Here is a 17,195-nt window from a genome sequence, read left to right on the forward strand (position 1 = left end):
AATTATCGCTCCTTATTTAAATAAAATCGCTTCGTTTATAACATAAAAAAAGAAATAACATAAAATAAAAGGTGGAAAACAAAATAACTTTTTTTTATACCTAATTTGTTAAGGTACACTAAACAAAAATACTCTTTCATCTTAAGAACAAATAATTTGTTTTAAAATTGAAACACCTTTTATTTAATCACATAACCAAATAATTTATTCTAAACTTTGGTCATATTGTAAGGCACTCTTTTTAATGAACTACAATTATAAAATTAAAATCAAAAAGTATCATCCTACCTACAATAACAAAATATTTTTAATGCAAATAATACTTAATGTATGAAAAAAATAAGCGTTTTCTCTCAAGCTAAATGAAGAGCTTTCATCTTAAGAACAAAATAATTTCTTTTAAACTTTGGTCGTATTATTATGACACTCTTTTTAATGAACTACAATATAATTAAAATTAAAAATTACCTACCTACCTACAGTAACACTAACAAAATATTGTAAATTCAAGTTATACATGAAAATAAATGTAGTTTTCTCTCAAACAAAAAAAACTGACACGAGATTCATTGTTTTACAACTACTATTAATTAAAAATTATCATTCCTTATTTCAAATAAATGGTTGTGCTTTTTTAAATAAGTTATAACTTCTTCGTAAATAATATAAAAAAATAAACAGTATCTAGGTATTACCTGTGTGAACATTATTAACGAATAACATAAAATAAAAGGTAGAAAACAAAATTACTTTTTTAGGTGCACTAATTTCTTTAGGTACCTACCTACACTAAACAAAAAATACTCTTTCATTTTAAGAACAAAATAATTTCCTCTAAACTCTGGTCATTTTGTATGGCACTCTTTTTAATGAACTACAATATAATTAAAATTAAAAAGTACCATCCTACCTACAATGACAAAATATTTTTAATGCAATAATACTTATTTGAATATAATGAAAATAAAAAGTGTTTTCGTGGCTCGCAGTTCAGTGCACCGAACATGTCCGACCGCAGGACGAAATCTCCCGAATTCAGTTTCGGTTTCGGCCGTAGTTTCGGCTGGATGGCGGCCGAAACCGAAACTAAGCCGAAACTCGTTTTTTGGCCGAAACTAGGCCGAAACCGAAACCGAAAGTTCGGTCGGACACTACTTTAAAGTAATACATTTAGTCTTTTACGTTTAATTGCTAACTGATTAATAATTTCTTCGGAATCAAGTTGCACCGCCAGATCTCGGTGTACGCTCATTAAAGCCAGACCAGTAAGTCTTTCGTCGCCCATTTTATTTCTTAGGTAAGTTTTTAACCTCTTTAATGTAGAGAAAGATCTTTCAGGGGTTGCAGTGGACACTGGGAGTGTGGCTAAAATAATTAGAAGCTTTTTTATTAAAGGGAAAAACTGATCATCGCAGTTATCGGATGGTGTCGATCACAGTTGCAGGTTTTTGTGCTACAGATTTCCAGTGATTGTGCCATATCTCATATTCACTCAGAAATATTGTGCCTTTATTTTCCCCACCCAGAAATGTTTGTGTAATCTTGTTAAGATTTTCTTTTATCCTGGAGTCATTACTGGTTTTTTCAGGTTGTTTCAACAATGGCTTTCAATCTTTTTCTGTTCTCTTCGGCAATTTTACTGTTTTCTGCATTCATGCACTCTATAACATCAAACGTTTTTCCTTCCATGATCCTTGCAAAATTTGCTGCCTGCTCAACAGCAAATTTATGATACTTAGTATCTGCATGGTGATCAAAGCTCTCTAAAGCTTTCTTCCAGTAAGTAAATGGCTTACTAACCAAGGCTCCAAGTTCTTGCTGACCACGACCGCCATGCTTTTTTCCAAATAAAACTGTGATTATTTCAATAAAAAGGGTTCAGTTTATTCAGTAATGACTTTATTCTTCTTCTAACAAATGTACACATTGACAGGTCTCTTCTCAGTAATAGACAATAGGACAAGGTTAAACATAATTGCCAACAAAACAATGTTTACAGATACCTTATAGCCAACCTAAGATAATTGCATTTATATTGCCATATTCTAACACCCCTTCTCAATGTAAATACAGTTGTTAAACATAAACAAACTAATAATAATTCCTATATTAACATTGATAATGTTATACAGTTTTGGCCATAACACCACACTTATTTAAATGTTTTACAATCAGCTCTCTACTCAAAGCTTTTGTTAATATGTCAGCTGGTTGCAAATTTGTGTTAACATATCTTACACAAATCTTATTTTCTCTGACCAATTCCTTAACAAAATGATAGCGAATATCTACATGTTTTAATCGCTTTATAGCATCTGTATTTGCATTTATTAATTGCCGACTGATTGTCACAAAATATATTAACAGGGCAAATATTTTTAAAATCAAGTTCAGTTAGCAGATTTATAAGCCATGACACATCACTAGCAGCCATGCTCATAGATATATATTCTGATTCAGTGGATGACAAAGAAACAGAGGCCTGCTTCTTTGAACTCCATGCGACAAGACAATTATAAATCAAAAGTATATAACCAGAGGTGGATTTTCTGTCCTTGATATCACCACCCCAATCAGCATCGCAATATCCTTCCAAAATGATATCATTACATTTATAAATTAACTTATAATTTAGACTATACATTATATATCTTAACACTCTCTTTAATGCACTTAATAGCTCATTGTTGGCGCAGGTTTGATACCTACTTAACATAGAAACCGGAAAACACAAATCAGGCCTGGTACCTGATGCAGCATACATTAGACATCCTATCATTTGTCTGCACAAATTCTGAATACTGTTGTCTACAGCAATACTGTCTTTTACAAATATTTTAGTGTTAAAATTAGAGTCCATAGGGGTTAACATAGGCTTACAATTTTGCATATTAAATCTTTTTTAAATATTCTCCAAATATTCTCTCTGATCTAACTCTGTAATACCAGTTTTCAAATTTTGCTTTACATTTATACCTAGGAAATTTGATATTAGCCCTAAGTCTTTCATTTTAAACTCTTTACATAATATACTCTTAAATTTAGAAATATCTTCCTCATTTGTACCAAAAATTAAAATGTCATCGACATTAAGTAAAATGTACATTTTCTCATTGTCATAATACTTTAAATATAAACATGAGTCACATTAAGATTTAACAAAACCCTCCTTATTTACTATAGAATTGAATTTTATGTTCCAACACTTTGGTGAACTCTTTAAACCGTACAGTGACTTATTTAGCTTTACAATATTATTTCCCTCAGAATAAGCCCCTTCTGGCAATTTAATATAGACTTCCTTGTCTATATCGCCATACAAAAGCGCCCCTACTACATCCATTTGATATATAGGTAAATTTAATTTAGTCGCTATCGCTACAAAAATTCTAAATGTTGATAATTTAGCCACAGGAGCGTAAATGTCACTTAAATCAAAACAACCATTTTGTTCAAACCCCCTTGCAACTAGCCTAGCCTTATACTGCTTCACATTACCATTTTTTTTAATCTTAAAAACCCACTTGCTACTTACTACCTTTTCATGTACTGGTGCATTACAAAAATCCCAAGTATTATTCTCTTCTAAAGTTTGCAATTCTCTACTTATTGCCTCTTTCCACCTATTTGCATCGCTTCTTTCCATAGCTTCTTTGTATGTCACTGGCTCATTTTCTTCACTTACAACATTTTGACATTGATAGAATGTTGTCGGTTTCCTCACCCGCTTGCTTCTTTCATTTTGAGGTAACAATGTTTCATCTAGGTCTGATAGTTCATCATCACATGGCTCATATTCACTTTCACTTTCACATAAAAAACTGTTTTCAGTGAGATTTGTATGACTGTCATTTTGAGTAACTTGAGTTTCCTCACATTCAGCAACCTTTTGTTCTTCCACTGTTTCTTCTGATGTCAGCAAAGTTTGAGTATTCTGATCCGACACATCCTCAATTTCTTCTGTTTCCTCTTGACTTAAGAAAATTACATCTCTCTTTACATCTACGCTGTTTTTCTTAGGGAAGTAAATTCTATAGCCTTTGACGTTTTCAGCATAACCTACCATCAAACCCTTCTCACTTTTCTTATCCCATTTCCTTCTTTTCTCTTTTGGGATGTGTGCATACACTGGTGAACCAAATGCCTTCAGTTGATGAACATCAAAACTACTATTTGTCCATATTTCATATGGAGAATTTCCTTCTTTACCTTTCCCAGTTCTATTCAAGACAAAAGCAGCAGTATTTACCGCTTCTGCCCACAATTTCTTAGGTAAATTCTTCGCGTGTAGCATTGTTCGTGCTGCTTCAACTAGGGTTCTATTTTCCCTTTCAGCTTTCCCATTTTGTTCGGGAGTATAGGGAACAGTAGTCTGGTGGGTTATTCCACGCTTGGAAAATATTTCCTTTACATCTCTATTTATGAATTCTAGCCCATTGTCACTCCGAAATATCTTGACTTTGTTTCCAGTAGTATTTTCGGCTTTATTTATAAAATCCTCCAAACAGCGCTTAATCTCGTGTTTTGCTTCAACGAAATACACACTTCTAAAGTTAGAATAGTCATCCTTTAGAACGACAAAATATCTCGACCCGCCAATTGATTTTTCTTCCATGGGTCCACAAGTATCCCCATGTATGATTTCACATGTTTTTGTGCTCACATGCTCACTCCTCTTAAATGGTAGCCGGTGTATCTTTCCTGTCAAGCAACTTTCACATTGGGGTACGTCAGTTTGTTTTACTTCAATGTTATTTTTCTGCAATGCTTTCTTTACGTAATCAAAGTTTTGATGTGCGAATTTCTCATGCCACTCGTATAGGTCATTTTTAATAATATTAGCAACACTTGCGACCTCGCATTTGAAACGAAAATCCATATAGTATGAACTGTCTACTCGACTTGCTATCGCACAAACAACGCCATTTTTATAAAATAAACACGAACTGTCACTTGTGACCATAGTGTATCCGCGGTCAGCTGCGCATTTCACAGAAAATAAATTGGACTTCAGATCCGGAACGAACAAAACGCTGTTTATGGTTGAATTTATCCATTCAGTCCCATTATATACTTGTACCGCCATCTGTCCACAGCCTAACACACTAATGATAGCTCCATTTCCAACAATAACTGACTTTTGCGGAACATTTGAAAATGATGTAAATAAAGAGCGATCGTTGCACATGTGTTCGCTCGCTCCAGAGTCAACTAACCACTTTGATTGTTCATAATTTGTATGCGAGGAATTCAACACTACAAAAGCATTACTTGTTTTCTTATCTTCCTTTGACTTTTTAAACCGACACTGTGCCTTATAATGCCCGAATTTTCCACAATAAAAACATTTACGTTCGTTTAACTTTTTCTCACTGTCTCGATTACTTCTACACTCAGATTGTAAATGTCCGACTTTACCACACATGTAACACTTAATATTTCTTTTAGCTACGAACGCAGATGAGGACGAAGTATCTTGTATTTCATCACTTTTAACTTTCACCCTTTCCTCTTCAATTAATAACCTGGCTACTAAATTATCGAACGTTTGTTTGTCGTCTGGCGCCGATTCCCACGCCGATATAAAATGTTTATATTCATCTGGCAAGCTCATTAAGACTTTAGTTATTATAAATTTATCAGACATATCCTCGCCCATTTGTTTTAACTGATTTTGCATCTCTTGAATTTTAGAGAGAAAAACTGACATTTCGGTGCCTTTCTCATATCTGTATTGAAAGAATCTTTGTTGGATAATATGGATACTGGTTTCCGACTTCTGTTCATATACACTTAGAAGCTTACTCCACATTGCAGCCGAAGTTGTGCACGATATGATATGTAGCATAACGTTTTCCGACATTCTCGTAACCAGTAGCGTCTGAGCTTTAGCATCTTTTGTCTCCCAAGTAGTTCGCGCGGTAACATCTTCAGGTTTCATAGTGCGCCCTTCAACAATGTCCAGCCATCCCTGTCCTCTGAGAAGTACTGTCGTTTGAAATTTCCAAATATTCCAATTCCTTGCCCCTTCCAACTTCAATACATTGGTAGTCATCACGTTTCCTTCCATTTTGCTATCCTGCCTTGCCTGATCAGATATATCAGTGGTATTTTATCCTTCTCAACGAAAATTTTCTGCACGCGTTCCGGCAACCTAACCTCACTTTTCGCTGATATTCACTCCCGTTGATTTATTTTGCGTACTTTTAACTTCATCAACAGATTAGCGACTCTGGGCCCGTAACCTGTGATTATTTCAATAAAAAGGGGTTCAGTTTATTTCAGTAATGACTTTATTCTTCTTCAACAAATGTACACTTTGACAGGTCTCTTGTCTCTTCTCAGTAATAGACAATAGAACAAGCATAAATAAACCACTCTCTAGATCGATATCTTCGGGCTTTTTGTATGGCGCCATTTTGTCACCCCCTTAACCACAGACGACCACAGATAAAACGGTCGTTTGGTCCAGACAGGTAAATATATCGTGGACCATAAATAAATCTCAAGGCCATTTAAAAAAAGTGTAACCATAAACAATATAACTACACCCAGCGAACATCGTTCATTCAATAGCCCACAAAAATTATATTTTAAAAATAAAAATATTGGAATGCAGGAAAAGGAAAATAAAAAACCCACAGCTATGCACACATAAAAATACTTTTTATTTTCAAAAAGACAATGGACAGTAATACAAAACAGGGTCAGTACAACCGATGTATTGAGCATTGATTTATCATTGAAGTAGAAGATAAAACTAATATATCTAAACAAAACATGAAACAGAACAAGACACAGAAAAATAAAAAGTAACGGTCTCAACTAGGAATCGAACCCAGGATTTCTGTCTTACTGCAACAACTTAATAGGATTTAATTTGACCTTGCACAAAAATACAAGAATATATACACAAAATACATATTCAACAAATTTAAGTGTTCATTATTATTGCCACAGCACTAGAAGTTATTCAAATTCTCCTGCAAGGGTTTCATATAATTTCCACAGCTCTGTCGTCAGCAAACATCATGGAAAATGCTGGTTAAATCTGAATACTTACATGATGCAATTCTGGAGAGGTTTAAATGACCTTGTATGTTGTAATCGTGGCTTTTTTTAGCAGTTTTAGCATCTTAATACGTGGTATTGTATCGCGTCGGAATACGGATAGGTCTGAAAAGGAAAATTAATTAAATTATTAGCCAATGAAGTACATTCAGAAATCAGGAACATTGTATCAAAGAACGAGAGGTTAGTACCTGTATTTTACAACGCGTTCGGGTCCTTCTTTCAATTGGTGGAGATAGACCGGATAACACACTTTAACACAACACGGCATTAATTCATCACCTTGAAGAATTCTAGCACGTAACATTATTTTTAGATGGGTGAAAGAAAATTCAAAATATTTACGTACAAACATCAACTGACTTTTCAACTTACGAAATGGCGTCTTGGAAATTACCGTTAATTTTTATCGGAGCATAAAGCATGCTTAGCTTCTCTTTCTGTTACACAAGTCGCTATGGTAGAGAGCGAGAGATCAAACTACAATTTTTGCTCTAAGCCAATGAGATCTGAGCTTTCAGCCACAACAGCTTTGTCTATAAGAATTTGGGTATTGAATAACTCCTCCCATCAGGGTTACAAGGTCATGCGGGAGTTATACGCCCCTGAGAACAAGGTTAAACAGTATTGCATTTATATTGCCATATTCTAACAGTTCATTTCAGACTTGGGTTCGAACTTTGGAATCTGTTTTCTCAGGTTCTATGGGACAAAACGGGCTGCAATATTGGAAAAGTTTTAAGAATCGTGGTATAAATCGAATTAAGTCTAAAAATCTCCATAAAATTGGATTTATAGAAAAATCATGTTTTTTCTGGACGTTTATTTCAGACTTGGGTTCGAACTTTTGAAGCAGTTTGCTCAGTCTCTATTGTACCAAATGGGCCGAAATTTTGGAGAAGTGGTAAGAATCGTGGTACAAATCGAAATCAGTCACAAAATCTCCATAAAATTAGATTCTTAGAAAAATCATGATTTTTATGGACGTTCATTTCAGACTTGGGTTCAAACTTTGGACGCTGTTTTTTCAGACTCTATGGGACAAAACGGGCTGAAATTTTGGAAACGTGTTAAGAATTGCGGTATTAATCGAATTCGGTCCCAAAATCTCCATAAAGTTGGATTTTTAGAGAAAATCATGATTTTTATGGACGCTAATTTCAGACTTGGGTTCGAACTTTGGAAGCAGTTTTTTCAGGCTCTATGGGCAAAAACGGGCTGAAATTTCGGAATAACGATAAGAATCGTGGTACAAAATCGAATTCAGTTACTAAATCTACATAAAGTTTGAATCTTAGAAAAATCATAATTTTTATGGACGTTCATTTCAGACTTGGGTTCGAACTTTTGAAGCAGTTTTCTCTGGCTCTATGAGACAAAATGGGCTGAAATTTTGGAATAGTGTTAAAAATCATGCTCCGAATCGAAATAAGCCAAAAAAATCTCCATTTAGATGGATTTTAAAAAAAATCATGATTTTAATGGACGTACATTTCAGACTTGGGTTCGAACTTTGGAATCTGTTTTCTCAGGTTCTATGGGACAAAACGGGCTGAAATTTTGGAAAAGTTTTAAGAATCGTGGTATAAATCGAATTAAGTCTAAAAATCTCCATAAAATTGGATTTATAGAAAAATCATGTTTTTTCTGGACGTTTATTTCAGACTTGGGTTCGAACTTTTGAAGCAGTTTGCTCAGTCTCTATTGTACCAAATGGGCCAAAATTTTGGAGAAGTGGTAAAAATCGTGGTACAAATCGAAATCAGTCACAAAATCTCCATAAAATTAGATTCTTAGTAAAATCATGATTTTTATGGACGTTCATTTCAGACTTGGGTTCGAACTTTGGAAGCTGTTTTGTCAGGCCCTATGGGACAAAACGGGCTGAAATTTTGGAACAGTGATAAGAATCATGCTCCGAATCGAAATCATTCAGAAAATCTCCATAAACATAGATTTTTAAAAAAATCATGATTTTTATTGATGCTCATTTCAGACTTGGGTTCAAACTTTGGAAGAAGTTTTTTCAGGCTCTATGGGAAAAAACGGGCTGAAATTTCGGAAAAGTGTTAAGAATCATGCTCCGATTCGAAATCAGCCAAAATATTTCGATTAAGATGGATTTTAAAAAAAATCATGATTTTTATGGACGTTTATTTCAGACTTGGGTTCGAACTTTTGATGCAGTTTTCTCAGGCTCTATGGTACCAAATGGGCTGAAATTTTGGAGAAGTGGTAAGAATCGTGGTACAAATCGAAATCAGTCACAATATCTCCATTAAGTTTGATTATTAGAAAAATCATGATTTTTATGGACGTTCATTTCAGACTTGGGTTCAAACTTTGGACGCTGTTTTTTCAGACTCTATGGGACAAATCGGGCTGAAATTTTGGAAACGTGTTAAGAATTGCGGTATAAATCGAATTCAGTCACAAAATCTCCATAGAATTGGATTTATAGAAAAATCATGTTTTTTCCTGCCGTTTATTTCAGACTTGGGTTCGAACTTTGGAAGCAGTTTCTTCCGGCTCTATGGGACAAAACGGGCTGAAATTTCGGAAAAGTGTTAAGAATCGTGGTATAAATCGGATTCATTCAAAAAATCTCCATAAAGTTGGATTTTTAGAAAAATTATGTATTTTTTGGACGCTGATTTCAGACTTGTTTCGAAATATGGAAGGAGTTTTTTCAGGCTCTATGGTTCCAAAGGGAATTTAATTTTGGAACTGTGATAAGAAACTTTGTCCAAATTGAATTCCGTCACAAAATCTGCATAAAGTTGTATTTTTAGATAAATCATGATTTTTATGGACGCTAATTTCAGACTTTTTCAGGCTCTATGGTACCAAACGGGATTTTATTTCGGAACAGTTAAAAGAATAATTGTCCAAATCGAATTCAGTCACAAAATCTCCATAAATTTGTATTTTTAGAAAAATCATGATTTTTATGGACGCTAATTTCAGACTTGGGTTCGAACTTTGGAAGCAGTTTCTTCAGGCTCTATGGGACAAAACGTGCTGAAATTTTGGAAAAGTGTTAAGAATCGTGGTATAAATCGAATTCAGTCAAAAAATCTCCATAGAATTGGATTTATAGAATAATTTTTTTTTTTTCTGGACGTTTATTTCAGACTTGGGTTCGAACTTTGAAAGCAGTTTTTTCAGGCTCTATGGGAAAAAACGGGGTGAAATTTCGGAATACCGTTAAGAATCGTGGTACAAATCGAATTCAGTCACTAAATCTCCATAAAGTTTGATTCTTAAAAAAATCATTATTTTTATGGACGTTCATTTCAGACTTGGGTTCGAATTTTTGAAGCAGTTTTTTCAGGCTCCATGGTACCCCAAACGGAATTAAATTTTGAAATTGTGTAAAGAATCATGGTCCAAATCAAATTCCGTTACAAAATCTGCATAAACTGTTATTTTTAGAAAATCATGATTTTTATGGACGCTAATTTCAGACTTGGGTTCGAACTTTAGAAGCAGTTATTTCAGGCTCTATGGTACGAAATATTATTTTATTTCGGAACTGTGTTTAGAATCATTGTTCAAATCGAATTCATTCATAAAATCTCCATTTAGTTGTTATTTTAGAAAAATTATGATTTTTATGGTCGCTGATTTCAGACTTGGGTTCGATCTTTAGAAGCAGTTTTTTCAGACTCTATGGTACCAAACGGGATTTTGTTTCGGAACAATGATAAGAATCACTGTCCAAATCGAATATAGTCAAAAAAATCTGCATAAAGTGTTATTTTTAGAAAATCATGATTTTTATGGACGCTAATTTCAGACTTGGGTTCGAAATTAAGAAGCAGTTTTTTCAGGCTCTATGGTACGAAATGGCATTTAATTTCAGAACAGTCATAAGAATCATTGTTCAAATCGAATTCATTCATAAAATCTCCATTTAGTTTTATTTTTAGATAAATTATGATTTTTATGGTCTCCGATTCCAGACTTGTTTCGAACCATGGAAGCAGTTTTTTCAGGCTCTATGCTTCCAAAGGGAATTTAATTTTGGAACTGTTATAAGAATCATTGTCCAAATCGAATTCGGTCACAAAATCTGCATAAAGTTGTATTTTTAGATAAATCATGATTTTTATGGACGCTAATTTCAGACTTGGGTTCGAACTTTAGAAGCAGTTTTTTCAGGCTCTATTGTACCAAACGGGATTTAATTTCGGATCAGTTATAAGAATAATTGTCCAAATCGAATTCAGTCACAAAATCTCCATAAAGTTGTATTTTTAGAAATATCATGATTTTTATGGACGCTCATTTCAGACTTGGGTTCGAACTTTAGAAGCATTGCTTCACGCTCTACGGTACAAAACGGGCTGAAATTTCGGAATAGTGATAAGAATCTTTTGGGCCCGTTCCCACTTCCGTTCCCAAAACGGAGGCGGGTCCCGTTTTAAAAACGGATGTCCTAGTGGCTGTAGTGGATGTATGGAGCTGTTCACACTTGTCCGACACAATTTGAAAACGGATCCGACATTTTTTGTCGGATGGATCGCCAGCGCAGTGCGTCCGTTTTCAAATCGTTTCGGAACACGCTCGCTCATAGTGTTGTATGGAGCTGTTCACACTTGTCTAGTCGTTCCGGCAGAGTCCCCGCCACACCCCGACCCCTCCCCGCCCGCTCCCTGTCGCAAGGAAGCAGGCACGCTGCGTGCTTGTATTTGGTTATTTTGTTAAGTAAATAAATCAAAACTACAATAATGGATAAGGAAATAAATCCCGAAAATTTAATACCACTGGTCGAAGAAAGAGTAGAGAAATATTTTATTTTTAACTAAATAAAAACAAAACACTTGGTGTACACAACTTTTGTATATCAAAATTTATATTTTATTTATTTTTTAATTTTAAAGCTTTAATTAGATACACGATTCACCGAAGAGCGTATTAGTTTAATAAACACATAATAAAAAAATATTTGAGTTGTTATTGTTTTCTTACTTTAAAATATCGATAGCCTTTCTTCAGGACAAATGCACTCTCTCAATTTTGTATTTTGATATGTTAAGCTCTCTGAAACTCATTCCAGTAGATTTATTTATTTATTTATTTATTTATTTATACTGGGTTTTTACAGATGATCACACTTACGTGAGAACAATCCACTTATAAAAACTCAGTTATTGTACAATTACAAAAATCTACAATTAAATAAAGATACAAAAAATTAAATACAGATACATACAATTAAATACAGATACATACAATTAGAAAACAAAAACATCAAAAAATAAAAATAAAATACACAATCATATACAAGCTCGCTCAAGTAACACATTACATTATACATTATTACAAGTGGTAAGAGGCATAAGAAATACGAGAGGTATGCATAGAGAGAAAATTGACACAATGAATTAGCTTATATTTTTTAATAGCGCCAGAACTTTTTTTCTGAATCCGTACAAATTATCGACGAAAATATTTATTTCAGCACACTCTATCTTGTTATATAGTCGACACATCTGGGTCAGAGGGCTAAAGTAGGCGATATTATTTATAAATGTATTCAGGTGAAAAATATTATGGCGATGATTAAAGGAAGTGATAGACATTCTCTTAAGCCATTAAGCGCCCTTGAGGTGATTTTCTCACGGTGAAAACGGCGCTATATAAATAATCCAATCATTATTATTCTAAAATAATTAAAGAACTTTAGTTCATCACTTCTCAACTCACCAATTAACACTTGGAAAATTCCTACAGAAAATCTTTCAGTTATGATTGGGTGTACCCAAAATTTTCTTTTCCCTTTTTTGTCTTCTTTTTAATAAGTACCACATGACAACAAGAGCTTCATCGTCGTCCATTGCGCACTATTACTGAAGAATGAGCAAATAAAATGTTTTGGTTGAATTGACAATTATTTGTTTTTGTAGAGTATGATCCGATTTTAAAACGGATCCTTTTTTAAAACGGAAGTGTGAACAGGGCCGTAAAGCATCCGTTTTTAAAACGGGACCCGCCTCCGATTTGAAAACGGAAGTGGGAACGGGCCTTTTGATAGCAGTATTTTGTCTATGGAAAAGTAGAAGAAACAAAACATTTTGTTGACGCTATTTGCTTCTGTCATTTGTCATTTGGCTATTTTGTGTTCATGTCGAAATTACTGGACATAATATTGAATATCAATCTCGAGAATGTATGTCGCCTCTGCCTAAACCAGGATGGGTTGATGACTAGTATCTACGATGTCAACGGTCAATCCGCTTGGACTGAGCGCATTTTATCTCTTGCATCCGTGCAGGTATGTTTACGAGGTTAATTTTTTATTTTTTCCTCTATTTTTCGTAATTCCTGTGAAAATAAATGCGCAAATGGCGCATTCATGCATTTTCCGCTATTCAAGCACAGGAGCGGTTAATCTACTATAGATTGCCAATTTAACTATTCAATTTTACGCCATATTAGGGGGTAATAAAAACGGTAGTGTAATCGATTCTTTAAACAAACATGTCACAAAAACCACTTTGTTCGTTAAAATTGTTCATAGAGTCGTTAAATTTCGCAAATTTGAATGTTTCAGATATCATTTTTGTATTATTTCTATCTCATGCTGTTGGTATATCTAACATTATCTGATTTTCTTGTTTTTATTTACTTTTAGATATTACCTGACGATGGTCTGCCGGGGTTGATTTGCCAAGCCTGCAGCGAGAAGATTGACAAATTCGTCAAGTTCCGGGAGCAGATTGAAAACTCATACTACCTCCTGTGTCAGTGCATCGGCGTAGACCCCAATGAAACAGATAATAGCAACTTTATACAGACAGACCCGGGCCCGTCCACCGCTACCACTATACTGTACTCGCCCACCAAAATAATCAACAAAGAAAAGGAGAAATCTTTCATCAAGTACAAGAGTAAAGATCACGGTAATGCCGATGATGATGAAGTAGCGAACTCCATCAGTTCCTTGTTCAAAGATCACCTCGTCTCCGGCATATCTAGTTCTGATCTTCTCGTCAATCCGCAAGATGGCTACATCAATGTCAACAATGTTAGTTATTCGGAAATGGCCGAAGATTCGGACGTTTATAAAAACACAGATAATTACATGTCCATCGGCCTGTCTGAGGAAGGCATTGTTGATTCACAGCAAAGTAATCTGCTATCCAAAGACTTGAACTCTGTTTTATCCAATGGTGATAATATCAATCTCGCAGACAGCGCCTTCAATATTAAGCTGCACGATGGAAGCACAGATCCCAAGATTTATAATATATCCTTTTCCGATAACAACTCCGAAGCACTGCAAGACATCTTTCAGGTCTTGGATAACGACGAAGACGGGGGTCAAAATGGGTTTGACGATATAACTAAATTCTTGAAAAGTTCGCAGAATATTGACTTCAAAAAACTGAAGGAAGAAATCAAAATTATCAAAGATAAGAATGAGCGCATCGATTGCGATGCGGAGATCGATCCCGATTGTTTAATAAAGAAGTTGGCAAGCCGCGGAGTCACCTTTGTGAAGAAGGAAGATGCCGTAGACCAAGTGACTCCCGAAAATTTTATCTGCGATAACTTTACAGATCAAATGTCTTCAAATACTGAAACCATAACTGAGGAGTACGGTAGTATCTTCAGTTTGCTCCCAAGTAATGAAGCCGCTGTCCCGAGAGTTCCCCCGATTAAATTTGAGGACAACGATAATGAAACTCCCGATATTATATTTGCCCGGATGCTGGCAAAGGAAAGAGAAACCTACACAAAGGCACTGGTTCAAGATGAACTCGCACCGCGCATTACGGAGATCAGCTCCATTCTCATCAACGAAAGTGACAATACTCAGGTCGTAGAAGGATGCGGTGAAAAGCAATTGCTCAAGTTCAGAACCTACATGTGCCACCTTTGTCTGACTGAGTTCAGAGAGTGCGATATGAACTTATTGATCCAACACTCGGAATCTCATTTCATTTGCGGCAATACTTCAATTCCTGGCATCGAACAAAACCAGCCTTTGTTTAGATGCGAATTCTGCGCTGAAAACTTCAATGACAGACACCTCTTCATCATACACCAGAGGAAGCATCTGGGGATACGGCCGTTTGATTGCGTCATCTGCTACAAATCATTCGCTCTCATGGAGAAGTTATCCGAACACATGGCAAATCATGTCAAAGTGAATTCGGATCAATACCCGTGTTTCTGCTGCGGACAAATCTTAAAGAAGAAACAAGACCTACTATATCACGAAAGAACGCATTTCGTTACTGCCCCGCTAGTTTGTACGACATGCAATAAGACCTTTTCCAACATCGAAACATTGAAAATGCACAAAAAGAGACATACGGAAGGATCGAAGCATTGTTGTGAAAAATGCGGCAAAGCTTTTTATTCTAACAATCAGCTTAAACGTCACGAACAGTCACATTTGGGCGTGCGCAGATTCCCATGCAACTTTTGCGCTAAAGCTTTTTACAGCAACGCCGAAAGGCGGCGTCATCTTTTATACCACTTTAAAACCAAGAAGTTCAAATGCATGGAGTGTGACAAAGCGTTTTATGAATCAGGACATTTAACTATCCACATGCGTACTCATACTAATTTCAAACCTTACATATGCGACGTTTGCGGAAAAGGATTCCCTACGCGCGTCAAGTTGATGCGACACTTGAAAATGCACGCAAAACACAATCAGAGCCCGGCTGAAATCCGCGATAAGCTGATGCTGAAGCGAAACATGCCCGACAAAGTCCCGGCGAAAACTCCAAAGACAAAAGTAACACCCAAGTTCACTAAATTGAATCCCGCCAACAAGAAAGTCAGTGGGATCAGCATACTCGGATCTAACAGCTTGAGTACCAATTCCATGGTTTCCATGGAGGTTCTGAATAACCTCGGCCTGGAGAATCTTCAAGACGACGAAGACGAGAGTTACATCATAATCGAAGGAGACGACTCCAACGGTGAAGACGCCACGACGGATCTGTCTTCTTTCAACGGAGTCCAAGTCTTCACCGATGACAATGGCCAAGTCTTCTATGTCCTGGATGACGAAGAGTTCACAAATCTAACTAGTACAAATAAAGTTGAAGAAAATGCCACGACGTGATAAAGGAAGCTGTTGTGAATAATCGTTATTTATAATAAATTATCGTTAACTCTATGGTGAATCGTTTGCGTGATTATGTTGTAGTCATGGGTCGATACTCAATCATTTTAACCCGATCACCAACCACCAATGATCGATTGGGTTAATTTTAAAAAAAAGATTACATCATTTGATCGATGAGTGATATGATGATACATGTATAAATTTTGTAGACCGGGCTTCTCAACGGAAATAGAGATGGTAAGCTTGTACCTAGTATCTAAATTGGATCATGATAGCAATTAGCATATTGATAAACCTTCCCGCAAGCGGGAACCGTCTCTGTCTGGAAGGTCTGTGTAATCCACTTATAAGTCTCCGCTAACTGGAATCTGGAACAGCAGTCACAGCTCATTTCAGATACCATCTCTATTTCTGTGTCGCGAGAATGTGACTCGAGATGCCCAGTCACATACTTTATACATATTGATATACAAGGTACATCGATCTATCTGTGTTTAAAAGTACCCAATTACTTCACCAGTGGGTTGTGATTGACAAGGGTCGTCTAAAATGATCGATCGACCCGAGACTATCAGGTTGTAAGATAAATCACGTTGACTTTAAAGTGGTTGTTTTTGTAATTTGAATTGAATAAACTGATATTTTGTAATATTTTTCAATTGCATTCATTTAAACATAATTAAACCAGCTTAGGCCCAGTTGTTTTGCAGAAATTCACGTATTACAAATGGATATTCAGCGCCAATTTTTATTTTTTTAAATTGATAAGTCCTCGTTACAAGCCGATTCTATATGCATTTCAGCTTTTTTAAAAAAATATGATAAGCTGACAAGCATGACAGTTATCTTCTACTGATCACAAATTTGTTCAAAAGCTGAAACAGACTTCAATGGGCATTTAAAGGGGACCTTTCAAATGTCAAAAAAACATAATGGCGCTGAATGGCCGTTTGATGACAATGTTACACTTGAAATTCTGTGAAACAACCCGCTCTAAGGCTCCAATGAGAATGGCTTCATCATCATCAGC

At 35.4% G+C, this 17,195-nt stretch overlaps 1 protein-coding gene across 1 annotated transcript; it reads left to right on the plus strand.

Annotated features, from left to right (window-relative positions):
- The first annotated feature begins 13,154 nt into the window (after positions 1–13,154).
- On the plus strand, positions 13,155–16,818 carry LOC149414897 (uncharacterized). The gene is made up of 2 exons (XM_089642890.1): positions 13,155–13,351; positions 13,712–16,818. Exons 1-2 carry the CDS (start codon positions 13,202–13,204, stop codon positions 16,160–16,162), a joined length of 2,601 nt encoding a protein of 866 aa, XP_089499016.1. The 5' UTR covers positions 13,155–13,201; the 3' UTR covers positions 16,163–16,818.
- The last annotated feature ends 377 nt before the right edge of the window (positions 16,819–17,195 follow it).

The sequence above is a fragment of the Hesperophylax consimilis genome, chromosome 19 (assembly GCF_061612785.1).
Source record: "Hesperophylax consimilis isolate HC1 chromosome 19, BYU_Hcon_1.0, whole genome shotgun sequence".
In the NCBI taxonomy this organism is placed as follows: Eukaryota; Metazoa; Arthropoda; class Insecta; order Trichoptera; family Limnephilidae; genus Hesperophylax; species Hesperophylax consimilis.

Bases quoted from the DNA above. Each gene is read 5' to 3' on its own strand.
- LOC149414897 (XM_089642890.1), top strand. From the start codon at position 13,202: ATGTCGAAATTACTGGACATAATATTGAATATCAATCTCGAGAATGTA. The intron at 13,352-13,711 runs GTATGTTTACGA...ATTTACTTTTAG, and splicing joins TATCTCTTGCATCCGTGCAG to ATATTACCTGACGATGGTCT.